Genomic DNA, 16986 nt, shown 5'->3' with positions numbered 1-16986 from the left:
AAGGGGTTAAGACGCAACCTATGAAGCTATCTGCAGCCTCTGCATCGCGGGTTTGATTCCTGGCTGGCCAGAGAGATACCCACATGGCGCGGCAGACCTCTCCTGTCTCGCCCGCTGCTCCCCTCAGCAGTGTATTTCAGTCTGCTTGTTCTGCTCCCCACTCTGTCTCTGGTGAATCCCCTCACCCCCCATACCTCTGTTTTTCTGTGCATAAACTAATCTTTAAAAAAAATCAATATACTATATAAAAAAGTAGTACTACTAAAATATCTTCATCACTAAAGTGCTTGGCACAGGGACTGCCACATAGTAAGTACTCACTATGTAATAAATTATTTCTATTTCATTAATCTTAAATGCATGTTTTCATATTCTAACATTGCTGAAACTGGGATACACCTCAGAACTGATGGCCTATCATGGTATAATTGGCAATTTTTCTTTCTTTAATGGTATGTAACATAATGGTGCATACTACAAATGGATAGCATCTAAGATTCAATATACTATAGTACCAATCACAATAAAGCTATATCCCCAATTTCTGTTTTAAGATTATATATAGCTAATATGAAATCTAAAGAATCTAGTCTAAGCAAAATATTTCCAAACACATTATGAACAGAACAGTTTTGAGACAAATTATTTTTTAAAAAAATGGTTTATCAATTCCATTTTTGTATAAAACACATGGGAGAAACCTAGCCAATCAACACACAACTGTTGCCACAAGAAAAAGTACTTTTATCAAACTTCGAGTCTAAGAACGTACAAATGTTTCTTTTATCATGTCTACAGTAATGATCTATGCTTTTCCATTTAACTGTTTTTTAAAAATTCCACATATCCCCACTATTTCTTCTGTCTCAGTAACAGTACAATAATGGGGAAGAAGAGGGTTGGTTAAAACAACTCTCTAAGCAGTTTTCTGCTGTCCCTTCTTTCCAATCAGAGACTTGTGGATGTGAGGGATCACACCTAGAATAAAATGAAAAGAAACAGTATTATTAAAAAAAAAATCTAAGCTGGCTATATATTTTATAATGTCAATGTCTCAACCAAACAGCAATTATACAAAGACAGAAATTTACTTAAGTTCCTTTCACATTCTGATCCTGTTAAAGTATCTATAACTAAGTCCCTGCCCCCTTGCCCCCTTAGGGTCTGGACTCCCCTCCTAAAATTGCATGTAATATGATAAGCTTTAATTTTCTGTGTGTAGAAGAACTAGGGTATAGGCCAGAGATGGGGGTGTGAGAGGATTCACCAGAGACAAGAGAGGGGAGCAGAACAGGTGTATTGACTGAAATATGCTGTGAAGGGGAGCAGCGGGTGAGACAGGAGAGGCCTGCAGTGCCATATATGGGGTAGCTCCTTGGCTGGGGATCAAACTCAGGCTGTAGCGGAGACAGTGCTGAGACTGTGGCCTATGCCACAAACGCAAGAAACATACACACATACACACCACTGCCCACCCCCACCACCAAAAGCTGGGGCTTCGAGGAGACACAACATCTCCTTCCTAATGAAAGGTCTGTCTCCCTGGGGAGCTTGTAAAAAAAACCAAGCAAACAAAAAAACATGTCTAGAATCTAACTTTGAGGGCTCCTTGGTGGCTGAAGGGGTTAAGACACAGCACTATGAAGCAATCTGCAGCCACTGCAGCATGAGTTCGATCCCCCAGCAGGGAGGTGACCCACATGGCACAGCAGACCTCTCCTGTCTTGCCCTCTGCTCCCCTCAGCAGTGTATTTCAGTAGATCTGCCTGTTCTGCTCCCAACTCTGTTTCTGGTGAATCCTCTCATCCCCCACACTTCTGGCCTGTACCCCAGTTCTTGTATGCATAAATAAAAATAAATATTTAAAAAAATACAAGAAGAATTTAAGTTGGGTTTTTTTTAGTTGGCTTTTCAAATGCACTGGATCATTGTTCTGAAATATAAAGAAAAGCCAAAAACAATCTAGATAGCAGAGGTAACAGTACATACCACCCCCAGCTATGGTAGCCTTGATGAGAGAATCCAATTCTTCGTCACCACGGATTGCAAGCTGCAAGTGACGTGGAGTGATCCGCTTCACTTTGAGGTCCTTGGAAGCATTACCTGCTAGCTCCAACACCTACAAAGCATTTGTGAGATAACACATCAAATCAGAGGCAAATGTTTTAAGGATTCAGGTGTAAACTTGCAATTATAGCTAAACAGATCATACAGTACATACAGATCATACAGTACATACAGCACCCCTGCCACTATCGGTAACATTAACACATTTTTCTTTTTCATAGTTCTATCTATAATGCTTTACAGAACTCTCCTTCCCTCATTTGGCCCTCTTACAGTAATTTTGTGTAACAGAGCTACAAAACTGAGCACCGCTATAGAAAGGACGGATAAAGAAAAACATCTAGAAAAACTGAACATGTAGAAAAATTACATTGTAATATACTCATGTAGTCTATTTTTGACCAGATTCTATTTAATATTTGCAGAAAAGTTTAAATATATAATTTCTTATTCAGAGTTTTTAACATGATCATTGAACCCCATAAACTTATAGGCAATACACTAACAGTCCTTTATTTCGCAATGGGAATTTCCTACTAAGAGGAATTTCAGCAGCAGTCTTTCTGCCCACGTGTGACAATGCAGGTACTTCTCTTCACCAACTTTCTCCTTCTGCAGGGCAGCAGCCTTCCTGCCTGCCCACGACCTGTACCCTGCCGGGGCTTCTCCTCACTGACCTCCCTCCGTGGAAGCAGCGCTCAAGTGGCCTGCCTGCAACTATGTAGGCCTCTCTCAGCAAACCTGTGCCTTTTGGGGCAGCTCTTTCGGCCCACTTGTGTCTATGCAAGCATACTTCACTCTTCTGTCCCTTTTCTAATAAACCTGCTCTTTCAAATACATTAAAAAAAAAAAAAAAAAAGATTTTCAAAGTCCCAGCTGGCCACAAAACTGAATTTTTAGTTTTTCTGTTGCTTTTGTACACTACAAAGGCATAATAAACCTTTTTGATACAAATACAAAAGTAACTCCCCATAGAGCCTTCTCCTAACCCTCAGTGTACAATCAAAGCAATTCACAAGCTTTCAAAACTATCAGTGCCCTACTCCATTCTCCCAAGGGACAGAGTGGTCTGGGGTGAGGCCCCATACTATTTTAAGTTCCCCAAGTGATTCTAATACAAAATCTAGGTTAAAAAGTGATTATCTCAACCTTAGATTTCTATATTTTCTTTACCTCGACTAATTATTAAAACTACAAACTTAAAAATTCTGGAAAATATGCTGACTAAATGCATGCGCATGCATGTTTATGTGGGCACGTATTCACAGGCGCACACACCTCTCTCTCTTATTCTCGCTTTCTGCAGTCAAAGTTCCCAAGGATAAACAAAATGGGTTTTTTAGATAGAACTTAAGAGATTCTGACCCTTGCTCATGCTTCCACTAGACTGAACAAAATGTTTTTGCCTTTCTGAAAATTCTGCAGCTAAATGAAAACTGGTGTTAAGACAGATAAGGAGGAAAGAGGTTCTCAAACAGTACCAAACTGCCAACATAAAATCCCTGGTTCATGACATAGAAAAGCTGAAACTATCTGCAATTCAATGTTAATTCTCCAACAGATACAAATGATTGGTGGGGTTAATGACATGACAGTAATGATAATTAATAAAAAAGATTAAACCTAAATCTTTCAGCCTGGTTTCCAACCACTTCTTTCTCCACCTGTTTCTACTAGGCTGGCTATCTCTACTTTGACTTACTTGTTACTCAATCTTCCCAGCTTGGAATGTAGTTAGGAAGAATTTGATGGCTTCCCATGTTTTCCTTAGGAGGGAAAGGGCTAGAGAAGTGATGACCCATGACAGAAGAATTAAGAACTCCTGCCCAAATAATTCATTGTTTTGAAAGGTTAAACTGCAAATACTGCACGGTATGCATATAATAACCACACAGAGAAACAGAAGACTTCGCTAAGTCTTCTACCAAATTTTCTCTCATCAAAATGTGTAATTTTTAAAATGTGTCATCATACTGGCAAACCTTTATCCAATCCCTTATCTACATTAGCTAAGAGGTTATGCTATAAATTCACAAATGTCACCTGATGATATACACACTTTAGAGTTTGCTTAATTTGTAGCAGTTTTAAATTATTTTATAATTTGTTAGGTCACTTAAAAACATGGATTTTTGAGCCTTGCTCATCTTTAAATATGAGTATACCAAGGTTCTTTTGACACTGACACTGTGTTAGGTTGGTAAGATGTATCTAAAACTGCCATTAATGAAAGCAATGAGCATGTATCATTTTTTATTTCAAACACACATTCCATGGGTTTCAGTCTAGGACAGCTTTTGGATTCCCACATATTTACAGACATCTCTCCACACAAACCTCAGCAGTGAGGTACTCCAGAATCGCAGCACTGTACACTGCAGCAGTGGCACCAACCCTTCCATGACTTGTGGTGCGAGTCTTTAAGTGTCTATGGATACGGCCCACAGGAAACTGAAACAGAACATCCAAATGGGAATCACTGAAGAGTCTCAAGATGGCACTCCCGAGTGTAATCGAAGATTGGATAATATGACTAAAGTATAAAATAAAATACAATTTAGTTACATGTTTTAGAAGACAACCTATTCGCTAGTCAACAGTTCCTACATGCTATATCCTAGTAATCAGCCCCACCTATTCATGCCTGCTTTTACACTCCTGAAGGACACCTAAAAGTTAAAACCACAAACCAGTACTGGGTTTTAAGAATTTTTACATAATATGAAGTGTCATTTTAAAACGAAGAGAAATTATGCTGTCATCAACTGCACAGTCCATGTGGCCCAGTAAAGGTATACTGGCATCTAGTTAATTTGGTAAACAGCCTCCTGTGACTAAGCCCCCAACTCCCACCATCCTCCTTAGGCTGTAATTTCATTCTCTTTTCCTTAGTTTCAAGAGGTAACCTGAGCGTTTAGAAAAATCAACACTATTCTCTCATTGTGACTCTTTCTACTTTCTGAGAAAGGATATTTCCTCATTTCAAAGGATCCTAATCCTATCTGTCTGTGTCCTTGACCCTCACTTTCTTTCTTCCAAGACCTTCCTCACCCCATCCCCTTAACTGGTTCCATCACTGCAACAGCTCCAAGTTCTTTCCCATTGATTCCTTTCCTTTTTGCATGCTTCACTTAAAACTTCTCCACATGTCTACGTTGACTGCTTCTAGTTATAGTCTAGATAGCGCTTTACCAAAGGCAACATTTAAAAGCAAATTCTGAAACCCTTACTTTCTTGTCATTTGTTTTCTTCCAATCTAAACTTGGCTTCTGTTACACACCCTTTTTAAAAAGCAGTAGTGATATTTATATAACGTGGCTAATAGCCACGTTAGTTTGCACTCTTGAGAAAAGGCATGTCTTTTTCTTTTTTTTGGGTTACATGCTTCCCCTAAGTAATTCTGAGCTCCCTAAAACAGGATCAATACCTTAACATCTCCCTACCTGCACCCCTGCATCCAGTGATTCACATGCTGTCCAGCACATAGTAGTACCTTGAAAACCGTTTCTTTTCAGGCTGCAGAGTGTTTTCTGAGGGGTTGACCTATGTCCTTGTATGCATAGCACAAATTAACCAATTTTACATAAATAACCTCAAATCTCTTGGAAAGCCGGACTCAAATCTATAACTTTTGGCTATTTTCCAATACCAAATATTTTTGGTGCAAAGTCACCCCACTTAAAACTTATCTTAAACTTGCCCCTACTACAAACTCCTCTATCCCTTAGGTTCTGAACCTTTGACTTTCCTCAACAATGTACCTCTCCTCCTACTTTTTGCACACATGCCAGCTATTCCTTTTCATTTCACCCAGTCCAAGTATGTATTACACGTTATTCCTAAACCACTGTAATAGTTTTCATATATCTTCTATCTCCCACTTCATGTTAAGGACACTTCATATAAAAATTTTTTTTTTAAGATTTATTTATTTATTTATTTATACAAGCACTGGGTACAGTCAGAAGCACGGGAGGGTGAGAGAATTCACCAGAGCTAGAGCGGGGAGCAGAGCAGGCAGAAGGGCCAAGGAACACTGCTGAGGGGAGCAGCGGGCGGTAGGAGAGGTCTGCGCGCCATGTGGGACCCTCCTCCGGTGGCTGGGCAGCAGCCGGGGATAGAACCGGTGCCGCAGAGGCTGCGGGCAGCTTCGCAACCCAGCGCTCAACTGCTGCGCCACCGGGGAGGCCCACTTCATATAAATTCTAATTGATAATTACATGAAGCTCTAAAGTATAGAATGTGCCTATCAAGTTAAGGTCCCACCTTCCTTCCATCAGTACCACCTGGATTATGCCATCCTCTTGCTCAAAAACTTTCAATGGCTCACCACTGCCAAGAGAATAAAATCCAAACCTTACAGTTCAGCCTTCAGAGCATCTGGTTAAAAAATAGCTCACACATAGGTATTAATTATCACTCATTCAGAAAATTTTGAGTCTGTGAGCTAAAGTTGCAACAATTCAATATATGAGTATATGAAGCTTGAAACAGTATTCTGAACTTAGCCTAGAAGGAAAGCTATTGGGGACATATTTAGAAGACTAAAAGTTCATTATTCTAACCAAAATTCTATCTCATCCTGAAAGTGAATGTACCATTACAAACACCTTCTTTAAAAAAAAAAAAAAAAAAAAAAAAAACAGGGCCTCCCCGGTGGCGCAGCGGTTGAGCGCTGGGTTGCGAAGCTGCCCGCAGCCTCTGCAGCGCCGGTTCGATCCCCGGCTGCTCCCCGGCCATCGGAGGAGGGTCCCACATGGCGCGCAGACCTCCCCTGCCGCCCGCTGTTCCCCTCAGCCGTGTACTTCGGTCCTTCTGCCTGCTCTGCTCCCCGCTCTGGTGAATCCTCTCACCCTCCCGCGCTTCTGACTGTACCCAGTGCTTGTATAAATAAATAAATCTTAAAAAAAAAAAATTATAAAAAAAAAAACAAAAACAAAAACAAAAACTACAGGGTACTCACTTTAATATGACACAATTTATTTATTTATTTATTTTTTTGGGTGGGACCCTCGCCGGTGGCCGGGGATCAAACTGGCGCTGCAGAGGTTGCAGGCAGCCTTGCAACCCAGCGCTCAACCGCTGCGCCACCAGGGGAGGCCCCTCAATATGGCACAATTTATAAGAGAAACAAAGGTAATTAAACTCTAGAAACTCTAGGAATAATAAATTTATTGTTTGGGGCATCCTGGTGGTGCAAGGGGTTGAGCTGTCTGCAGCCTCTGCAGCACGAGTTCGATCCCTAGCAGGCCAGGGAGCTACCCACATGGTGCAGCCAACCTCTCCTGTCTCGCCTGCTGCTCCCCTCAGCAGTGTATTTCAGTCAGTCTTCCTGTTCTGTTCCCCACTCTGCCTCTGGTGAATCCTCTCACACTCCCCCACCTCTGGCCTGTACCCCAGTTCTTGTATGGATACAAGATAAATGGATAAATCTTTTAAATGGATAAATCTTTTGAAAAAATAAATTTAGTGTTGGCTGAGATCCAGCTGAAGAAGAAGGAGGTAAATAAGGAGGTTTCTACCACGACTCATACAAAGCAGACTGCCTGCAAATCAAGGGGTGGTAGGTAAAGCACCAAGGAAGCAATTGCCTACAAGAGTAGCTCCCAAGAACATGCCCTCTACTGGAGAGATGAAGAAAGCTCATTGTTAAAGCCCAGCTACAGTGGCACTCATGAAATAAGGTATTATCAGTAGTCCTCAACTTCTGATTTGCAAATCTCCCTTCTAGCATATAGTGTTAAAATTGCTCACGCCTTCAAAACAGATTTGCACTTCCATAGTGCAGCTATTGATGCTTTGCAGGAGGCAAGTGAGGTCTATCTGGTTGGCCTTTTTGAAGACACCAATCTGTGTGCTATCCATGCCAAAACTATAACAATTGTGCCGAAAGACATCCAGCTAGAGTGTCACAGTGAAGACCATACTTAAGAATCCACTAGGTGGAAAACATTTCATTCTAAAAAAAACTTCTCTCTGTTACTGGTAATTTTGAACATTAGCTATTTCTTCCCCACGGGGTTTAAAGGCACCCAAGTATATGATTGCAAATGGAAAAATGGGGGACAGAAATCAGGTATTGACAGTTTTCCATTTTCATTTGTGTGTAAAATTTTAATATAAACGCAGAGACATAAAACATTAATGCAAGTCAAAATGTTCAATAAGTAAGTTTGGGCAATTCAACTTTACAACAATTATAAATAAACCTGTTAAATTTTTCTGGACCATGCCAACACTTGGATTTTTAAAAAACAAGTACATTTCTTATTGATGTCAACTAACTGATGTTTGTTGCATTTTTATCATATAGTAGATTCCATCCATTCACTGTAATTTTCTTAGCTGCATGTACATGTTTTTATTGTCTTCTGTGCTGTTCCTGTAATTTTGCTGTTAAAATACATTAAAAAAAAAAAAGACAATAGATTTTAAGAGAGCAAAATGACTAAACTCATTTAAGATCTTTTCATAACTTGATCTTAATCTTAATAATCTTGTTACCAAGGTAGTACAAATACATTTTGGTAATTAATGAAACGTATGGATCATGAACACTAAAGAAAATAATTTAATGAACCAAACAACATGGATATATTTACCTGTAGTCCAGCTCTCTGTGAACGAGATACTGCTTTAGCCTTGGCCTTCCCACTGTCCTTTCCAGCTTTACCTCCAGCCTAGGTAGAAAATAAAACTTGAGATGAAGAGCTGAAAGACTATTTCAAAAATACTCAGGAATAAATACTTCTTCCAAATTTACTTTAGGTAGTTGAAAAGAATCTAGATGATCTCTTCCCTCAACTTTAAATATATATATGTTATTATCATCTTCCCTTAATTTATATTAAAAAAATGACATCATACCTTACATACTTAAAATAGGAGAGGTCCAAGAACTGGAAAACTTTCCCCAAATTTCAGACTAAACAATCTTAATAAGGTAAATATATCTTTTATATATATTTATTTTTAGATTTATTTATTTATTTCTACAAGCACTGGGTACAGTCAGAAGCGCGGGAGGGTGAGAAAATTCACCAGAGACAAAGCAGGGAGCAGAACAGGCAGACCGACGAAGTACACTGCTGAGGGGAGCAGTGGGCGCAGCAGGAGAAGTCTGTGCGCCAGGTGGGACCCTCGTCTGGCGGCTGGGGATCAAACCGGCGCTGCAGAGGCAGTGGGTAGCTTTGCAGCCCAACACACACACACACACATACACACACACACACACGCACGGGGTACAGTCAGAAGCATGGGAGGGTGAGAGAATTCACCAGAGCCAGAGCAGGGAGCAGAACAGGCAGACCGACGAAGTACACTGCTGAGGGGAACAGCAGGTGCAGCAGAGGCTGCAGGCAGCTTCGCAGCCCAGCACTCAACCGCTGCGCCACCAGGGGAGGCCCCATATATATATATCTTTTTAAGATGTATTTATGCACACAAGAGCTTGGGTACAGGCCAAAGGTGCAGGAGAGGAGAGGATTCACCAGAGACAGGGAGGAGCAGAACAGGCAGATCTACTGAAATACACTGCTGAGGGGAACAACGGGTGACACAGGAGAGGTCTGCTGTGCCATGTGGGTTGCTCCCTGGCCCGCCAGGGACTAAACTCCTGCCAGGATTGAACTCAGTGCTGTGCTGCAGTAGCTGCGGATAGCTTCATAGTGCCTCAACTTAACCCCCACGCCACCAGGAAGGGCCTCTAACTTTTATGCTTGAGATATTTCACAATGAAGCAAATTTCTTAAAAATTTGTCTACATATCATTTTCACAGAAATATTCAGAACTTTAGTTTTTCTGTAGAAAAAGAAAAGCATGTTACCAAAAACCCAACCAACCAAAAACCCTTAAAAAATTTAAGCAGGGCCTCCCTGGTGGCACAGGCGGTTGAGCACAGCGCTGGGAAGCTGTCTCCAGCCTCTACAGTGCTGGTTCGATCCCCGCCAGTCAGTGAGGGTCCAACAGTGCAGCAGACCTCCACTGTCGCGCCCACTGCTCCCCTCAGCAGGTTATTTCGTCAGTCTGCCTGTTCTGTTCCCCGCTATGTCTCTGGTGAAGCTTCTCACCCTCTCGCGCATCTGGCCTGTGCCCCGGTTCTTGTATAAATAAATAAATCTTTAAAAAAAATAATAATAATTTAGGGCCGCCCCGGTGGCGCAGCAGTTGAGTGCTGGGTTGCGAAGCTGCCCACAGCCTCTGCAGCACCGGTTCGATCCCAGGCCCCCGGGTGAGGGTCCCACATGGCGCGCAGACCTTTCCTGCCACCTGCTGCTCCCCTTAGCTGTGTACTTCGTCAGTCTGCCTGTTCTGCTTTCTGCTCTGGCTCTGGTGAATTCTCTCACCCTCTGGCACTTCTGACTATACACAGTGCTTGAATAAATAAATCTTAAAAAAAAAAAAAAATTTAAACAGGTGAGCCTCCCTGGTGTATAAGGAGCTAAGTAAGACGCAGCACTATGAAGCCGTACGCAGCTGCAGCAGCAAGAGTTCGATCCCCGGCCAAGGAGGTGACCCAGAGAGTGCAGCAGACCTCCCCTATCTTGCCTGCTGCTCCCCTCAGCAGTGTATTTCAGTAGATCTGCGTGTTCTGCTCACCATTCAGTCTCTGGTGAATCCTCTCACCCCCCACATCTCTGGCCTGTACCCCAGCTCTTGTATGCATGAATAAATCGTAAAAAAAAAAAAAATAAATAAAAATTAAACAGGGCCTCCCCGGTGGCATAGGGGTAAGTGTCAGCACTATCACCACTATGGTCTGAGTTCCAACCCCAGCGAGGGAGCTAATCCACATGGCACAACAGAACTCTCCTGTCTCACCTTCTGCTCCCCTTAGCAGTGTATTTCAGTAAATCCAACTTTTCCTCTTCCCATTGTCTCTGGTGAATCTTCTCAGCCCTGGCCTACACCCTAGTTCTTCAATGCATAAATAAATAAAATAATTCTTAAAAAAAAAAATAAACAGGGCCTCCCTAGTGGCCCAAGGGATTAAGCACTGCACTATGAAGCAATCTGCAGCTTCTGCAACGCGAGTTTGATCCCCCGGCCGGCCGGCCAGGAAGAAACCCACATGGCAAGGCAGACCTCTCCTGTCTTGCCTGCTGCTCCCCTCAGCAGTGTATTTCAGATAATCTGCCTGTTCTGTTCCCCACTCTTTCTCTGGTGGATCTTCTCACACCCCGACCCCCAGCATCTCTGGCCTGTACCCCAGCTCTTGTATGCATAAATAAATAAATCTTTAAAAAAAAAATTAAACAGTGCTCGCTTCGGCAGCACATATACTAAAAAAAAAATTAAACAGAGAATTACCATATGATCCAGTAATTCCTCTTTGGGTACATACCCAAAAAAGATTCTACAGGTATTTGTAAACTCATGTCCATAATAGCATTGTTTTTTAAAATTTTTCTTTTATTTATATATTTTTTACATCATTGTTCATTTTTAAATGTTTCCTTTTCCCCGCCCCCTCAGGTGTAGTCCCCACAGTATTTCCTTCACCAATGCACCATCACCTCAGTCCCCTGTGCTCCTCCCTCCCTCCCCTCTCCCCCTGCAGGATGTCTCTGGTTTATAATTGTCTATCTGCTTTTGTTTTGTTGTGTTTTGTATTGTTATTATTTTTTCCCTTAATAGCTTATCTGGTTCCCTATAATCCTCCTATAAGTGAAACCATCCGATATTTTTCTTTTTCCTTCTGACTTATTACTCTGAGCATAATTCCTTCCAGCTCCAACCATGAGGCTGATAATGGCATGAGTTTATATTTTTTGATTGCTGAATAGGATTCCATTATGTATATATACCACATCTTCATGATCCAGTGCAGGGGGTGAGAGGATTCACCAGAGACAGAGTGAAGAGCAGAACAGACAGATTGACTGAAATACACTGCCAAAGGGAGCAGTGGTAGAGACAGAAGAGGTTTGCTGTGCTTTGTGGGCTAGCCCCCTGGCCCTGGGGATGGAACTTGTGCTGTAGATAGCTTGTGCTGTGGATAGCTTCATAGTGCTGAGACTTAACCCTTGTGCCACCAGGGAGGCCCCTTTATAAGTTTTATACATAAGTTTATATATACGTTTATAAACAAATGTTTATATATACGTTTATAAACAAATGTTTATAAACAAACATTTCATGATTCTGCTTACATGAGGTACCAAGCCCAATTCAGAGATGGTGTTTGCCACAGGCTGGGAAGGGGAAATGGAATGGAATGAGAATTACTGTTTAATGGGTGCAGTTTCAGTTTGAGAAGAAGAAAAAGTTCTGCAGATGACTGGCAGGGATGACTGTATATTATTGTACTTAATGTCACTGTAAAAAATGTCTAAAATAGCAAATCTCACATGTTTGGGAAAAAATTTCAGGTGTATACTGAAGTAGTTAAATACAACTTTCAACTGATAGAAATACTTTAAAAATATGTTTAATGTTCACTAATAGAATATGGTATATAAATGTAAGGGAATATTATGCAGCCATTTCAATGAGTTACAGAAATGTGTAGATAAAGAACACACACAAAACATTTCCACGTGAAAAAGGCAAAGTACATGCAACTAGTTAAAAAAAAATCAGTTTATAAGATTGGCTCGCCGTCTGCAACTCTGTATTCTTAAATTAGAGGATAATTTAAAATGGTATATTCCCTTTATAATGCTATCCTGAAAAACTTAAAGCTAAAAATCAACTGCTTTAGTTCCCAATTGAATGCTTTAGTTGATTTAATGTTCATCTTTCAAAACCATAAAATGAAAGCCTAAGAATGAATTAATATGTTTTTTTAAAAAGATTTATTCAATTATGCATACAAGAGCTGGGGTGCAGGCCAGGGGGGTGTGTGTGGGGGGAGGATTCACCAGAGACAGAGTGGGGAACAGAACAGGTGAATGGACTGAAATACACTGCTGAGGGGAGCAGTGGGTGAGACAGGAGAGGTCTGCTGTGCCATGTGGGCTAGCTCCCTGGTAGGAATCCAAACAACTCCTGCTGCACTGGCTGCAGATAGTTTCACAGTGCTGAGACTTACTCCCTTGCACCACCAGGGAGCCTCCAATATGTTTTTTTATATTTAACATTTTAGCAAGAGACTGATTTAAGGATAAGAGAGAACTGAGAATCTCTAGATTACTGTCAGGATGCCTCATGTATTTTAATACTTCCTGATGATAAGTTTATATAAGATATTGCATACTTTTTTTTTTAACTTCTGGGTCAGCTCAAGTAACAATATATTCTCACCTCTTTCTCAAATAAAGAAATCTTTACAGTCCTATCTGGTCTACTACAAAACACTTAAAAACCTCTCAACTAGGGCATGAATCTAAAATTCTAATCACTGTCTATCACTGGATTTGGAAAATAACAATTGAAAAACAGTTGTCAATTAAAAGGCACCAAAGGCGGGCCTCCCCTGGTGGCATAGATATTGAGCGCTGGGCTGAGAAGCTGCCAGCAGCCTCTGCAGCGCCAGTTCCATCCCCGGCCACCGGCGAAGGTCCCACATGGCGCGCAGACCTCTCCTGCCACCCGCTGCTCCCCTCAGCAGTGTACTTCGGTCCTTCTGCCTGCAATGCTCCCAGCTCTGGCTCTGGTGAATTCTCTCACCCTCCCGCACTTCTGACTGTACTCAGTGCTTGTATAAATAAATAAACAAACAAATCTTAAAAAAAAAAAAAAACAAAAACAAACTTTTATGGTATCAAACTTGTGAAATAAAACTGTGAAATATGTGAATAATTACTTTTTCCTTTTTTAAAAAATTTTATACTATTCTTTTTTTTTTTTTTTTTATTAATTTTTTTTTTTTTATAGAGGCATGTTTTATTTATTTATTTTGTTTGTTTGTTTGTTTTGTTTATACATGCACTGGGTACAGTCAGAAGCGCGGGAGGGTGAGAGAATTCACCAGAGCCAGAGCGGGGAGCAGAGCAGGCAGAAGGACCGAAGTACACTGCTGAGGGGAGCAGCGGGCGGCAGGAGAGGTCTGCGCGCCATGTGGGATCCTCCGCCGGTGGCCGGGGAGCAGCCGGGGATCGAACCGGCGCCGCAGAGGCCGCGGGCAGCTTCGCAACCCAGCGCTCAACCGCTGCGCCACCGGGGAGGCCCACTATTCTTTTTTTGAACAATGTATGCTTTCTCCTCTCAGGGGTAGTTTCTGTAAAATTCCCACCACCAATTCACCCGTGCACCATCCCCAATACTTTCTCATCACCCTCTCAAACTCAGTGACTTTTGCATATTCATTTTAGCACAGATGCTGACTGAAAAACAAAGCAAAAGCAATATAATATTTTTAATTCTCAGAAGTGAATTACTATTGAGCTGGGTTAAGCTGATTGAAAATATCCCTAATGGAGAGATGTGGAGTACATTTCATTCAAAAAGACTCGAAAACTGGATACCAAGACATTTTCCCATAGTTTAACTGACACGGTCGCTTATTCTCAATTTAAAATCTCAAAAACAAGACTGACAACTCAATGCCTCCAGTATTTTTAGCGTATGCTAATGCTATGTATTTTTAGCTACCAGCGAAGGGACACCAAAGATACAGAAAGTCCTCGAGTCACGTCTTTTCTTTCATCGAGGTTTCGATCAACGGGGTTTTTCTCATAACGATGGAAAAAAAAAACTCCTCCCCAGGGACACGAGCTAAGCGAGGTTACCGGAGGGTCTGTTTTGTTTACAGTGGTCTCACTTAGCTCGAAGTCTCCCAGAACCCCTCTCCAGGACTTGGCAGCACATCGCCGAGACCGAGCGAGCAACACCTCAAGACCAGCAAGGATCAGGACAATCGTGAGCTGAGCAAGGTGCCCGACCGCGGAAACGAGGAAACGGAACCGTCCCTCAGCCGCCGCGGGTCCGCTCGCCACAAAGCGCGGCACAACCACCACACCCCGCAGGGTGCAGGGTGCAGGTCGCGAGCCATTGCCCAGAGGTGCGTCCCAGTCTGAAGACGCGAGAATTTCACAGTAAACAGGACTCCCGTCCTCTCAGGGGCTGCGCCGCTCCAGTTCCCGCGCAGCGCCGCGGCAGGCAGCCCGACCGCGGAGGACCGCGGCTCCGCGACTCCGGCGGGGCACGGTTACTCTTCCCAACTCTCCAGCCAACTCAAGTTTTCTCCGCTTAGGTTTTCAAAGAGCCGCACTTTTCTTACCGATTTGCATTTCAGGAGGAAACCACGTACAATCTAAGACCGAAAGTCGGTCGCTGGGGCGGGGAAGCGCGGCCGTGAGGGAGGGCCGCCACCGCCTGGGCGCCCGGGCGGGCGAGGCCGAGACTTCGGGTAGCGCCGCCTGCAGCCCGCCCACCCGCCGCCGCCACCCGCCCGCTGCCCGCCCGCCTCAACAGGTAGCGGCGCGGCCCAACCACCGCCGCCCTCCCGCTGTCTCACGCCCGCCCCGCCGCCCTCACCATGGTCTCGGCCGCTCCCGCCCTCGCTCCTGCCGAGCCGCCGCTACCGCCGCCGCCGCTCCCGCAGCACCGACCGCCGACGCCGCCACCGGAGCCCGGACAATAACCGGGACCCGCCTCGCGCCGCCCCGACCAATGCCTGCTCGCCTTGTTGGTTTGAACCCTGGCGGCTGCCCAATTGCGCGCCTTCTTCTAGATGGCTCCGCCCCCAGAACCTCCTCCTAACGGCTGTTTGTTTTTGCACACGGCACGCGGAGGCGGGGCCTCCAACCCCAACACCGACGCGCCTGTGCGCGGGTGGGGTGGGTCGCCTTGCAGCTCTCCGCCTGTCTCCTCCGCCTGAACAGGACGAATGAAGCGACTGGCCAATGAGGGCAGACAGTTGGCGTGAGTTAGCCAATGAGAACATCGCCCGCGAGCAGGGAAGGCGGGCCTCCAGGAACGACAGCGGGATTAGCCAATGTGTGGGGTCATGGGAGGTGGCGGCGACTTTCCCGCGCGTTCTCTGTGCAGTCTATTCCAGTGCTGTGAATTGTCTGGGAAGAAAACGGTTTTGAGCGTCGCTACTCTCGGCGCATTTGCACAGATTCCGAGGGGCTGCTCTTGGTAGCCGGGCTTGCGTCACGCGGGCGCTGTTCCCGCGCCGGCGGTGCTTTCTCCTTGCCTCGCCGCCTGCCTGCCGGTGGTGGTATCCGAACTGGGGCCACGTTAACTGTCGCTGCGCTGTGGAAGGGCGGGCTCGAGGCGCGGGGCTGAAGGCAGGGAGCGTGTCTCCATGGCTGGGAGGCCCGCCGGCGGCGCTTCACCCCACTTCTGAAGCCAGGGCCCACCTGTCAGCTACCCCCCGACCTACCTTTCTGGTCACACAGCCGGTGATCAAACACCAGGTCTAGGCCAGGGCTTGTTCTAGTACATTGCATCTTCACGCTGTTCCTCTGCAGCATTTCTTTCTAACCTCTCGGGCCAGCATTTCAAGCGCGGGGAAACCATCTTTCACCATGGAGATTTCTCCCCAAGTGGGGTTCACCCGGGCTGGCATTTCACAAATGTATCACCAAATCCTGTACCCAAAAGGAATTGAATTGGAGATTGGTAGACCCCATCAGAGAAAGGGTGTTGAGGATGCGAATCTTTAAGGAAAGGGAATTCGAGGACAGGAAGGGGATGAAGTTCCAAATAAGAGTTTGGGAAAATACGGTGAAGCTGCAGATGAGTGTGAGGAAAGGAGGTCCAGTGAGACTGGAAGACTTGGAGCATTGCCCAGGTTAATCAAAATCCTGAAAATTAAATAGGTAAGAGTTTGCAGCATTGAAAAAAGATAAACACATGCAATTTGCAGCAATATGGATGGAGCTGGAAGGGATCATGCTCAGCGAAATAAGCCAAAAAGAAAAAGAAAAATTCCGATGGTCTCACTCATAGCAGGAATCTAGAAAACTTAAAAAAGGGACCAGGAAAAAGAATAATTATAAGAAAGAAAAAATCAAAATCAACAAACA

At 43.9% G+C, this 16986-nt stretch overlaps 1 protein-coding gene across 1 annotated transcript; it reads right to left on the bottom strand.

Moving 5' to 3' along the window:
• Positions 1-751: 751 nt before the first annotated feature.
• Positions 752-16407, bottom strand: H2AZ2 (H2A.Z variant histone 2; the record flags this gene model as incomplete). The annotated part of the gene is made up of 6 exons (XM_084247739.1): positions 752-978; positions 1990-2119; positions 4405-4518; positions 8670-8747; positions 14740-15023; positions 16341-16407. 6 exons carry the CDS (start codon positions 16405-16407, stop codon positions 917-919), a joined length of 735 nt encoding a protein of 244 aa, XP_084103865.1. The 3' UTR covers positions 752-916.
• Positions 16408-16986: the final 579 nt, after the last annotated feature.

Source organism: Talpa europaea, assembly GCF_964194135.1.
Source record: "Talpa europaea genome assembly, chromosome: 11".
NCBI classification, from domain to species: Eukaryota; Metazoa; Chordata; class Mammalia; order Eulipotyphla; family Talpidae; genus Talpa; species Talpa europaea.
The sequence above is the reverse complement of the archived record's forward strand: the minus strand, read 5'-3'. Positions and strand labels throughout refer to the sequence as shown.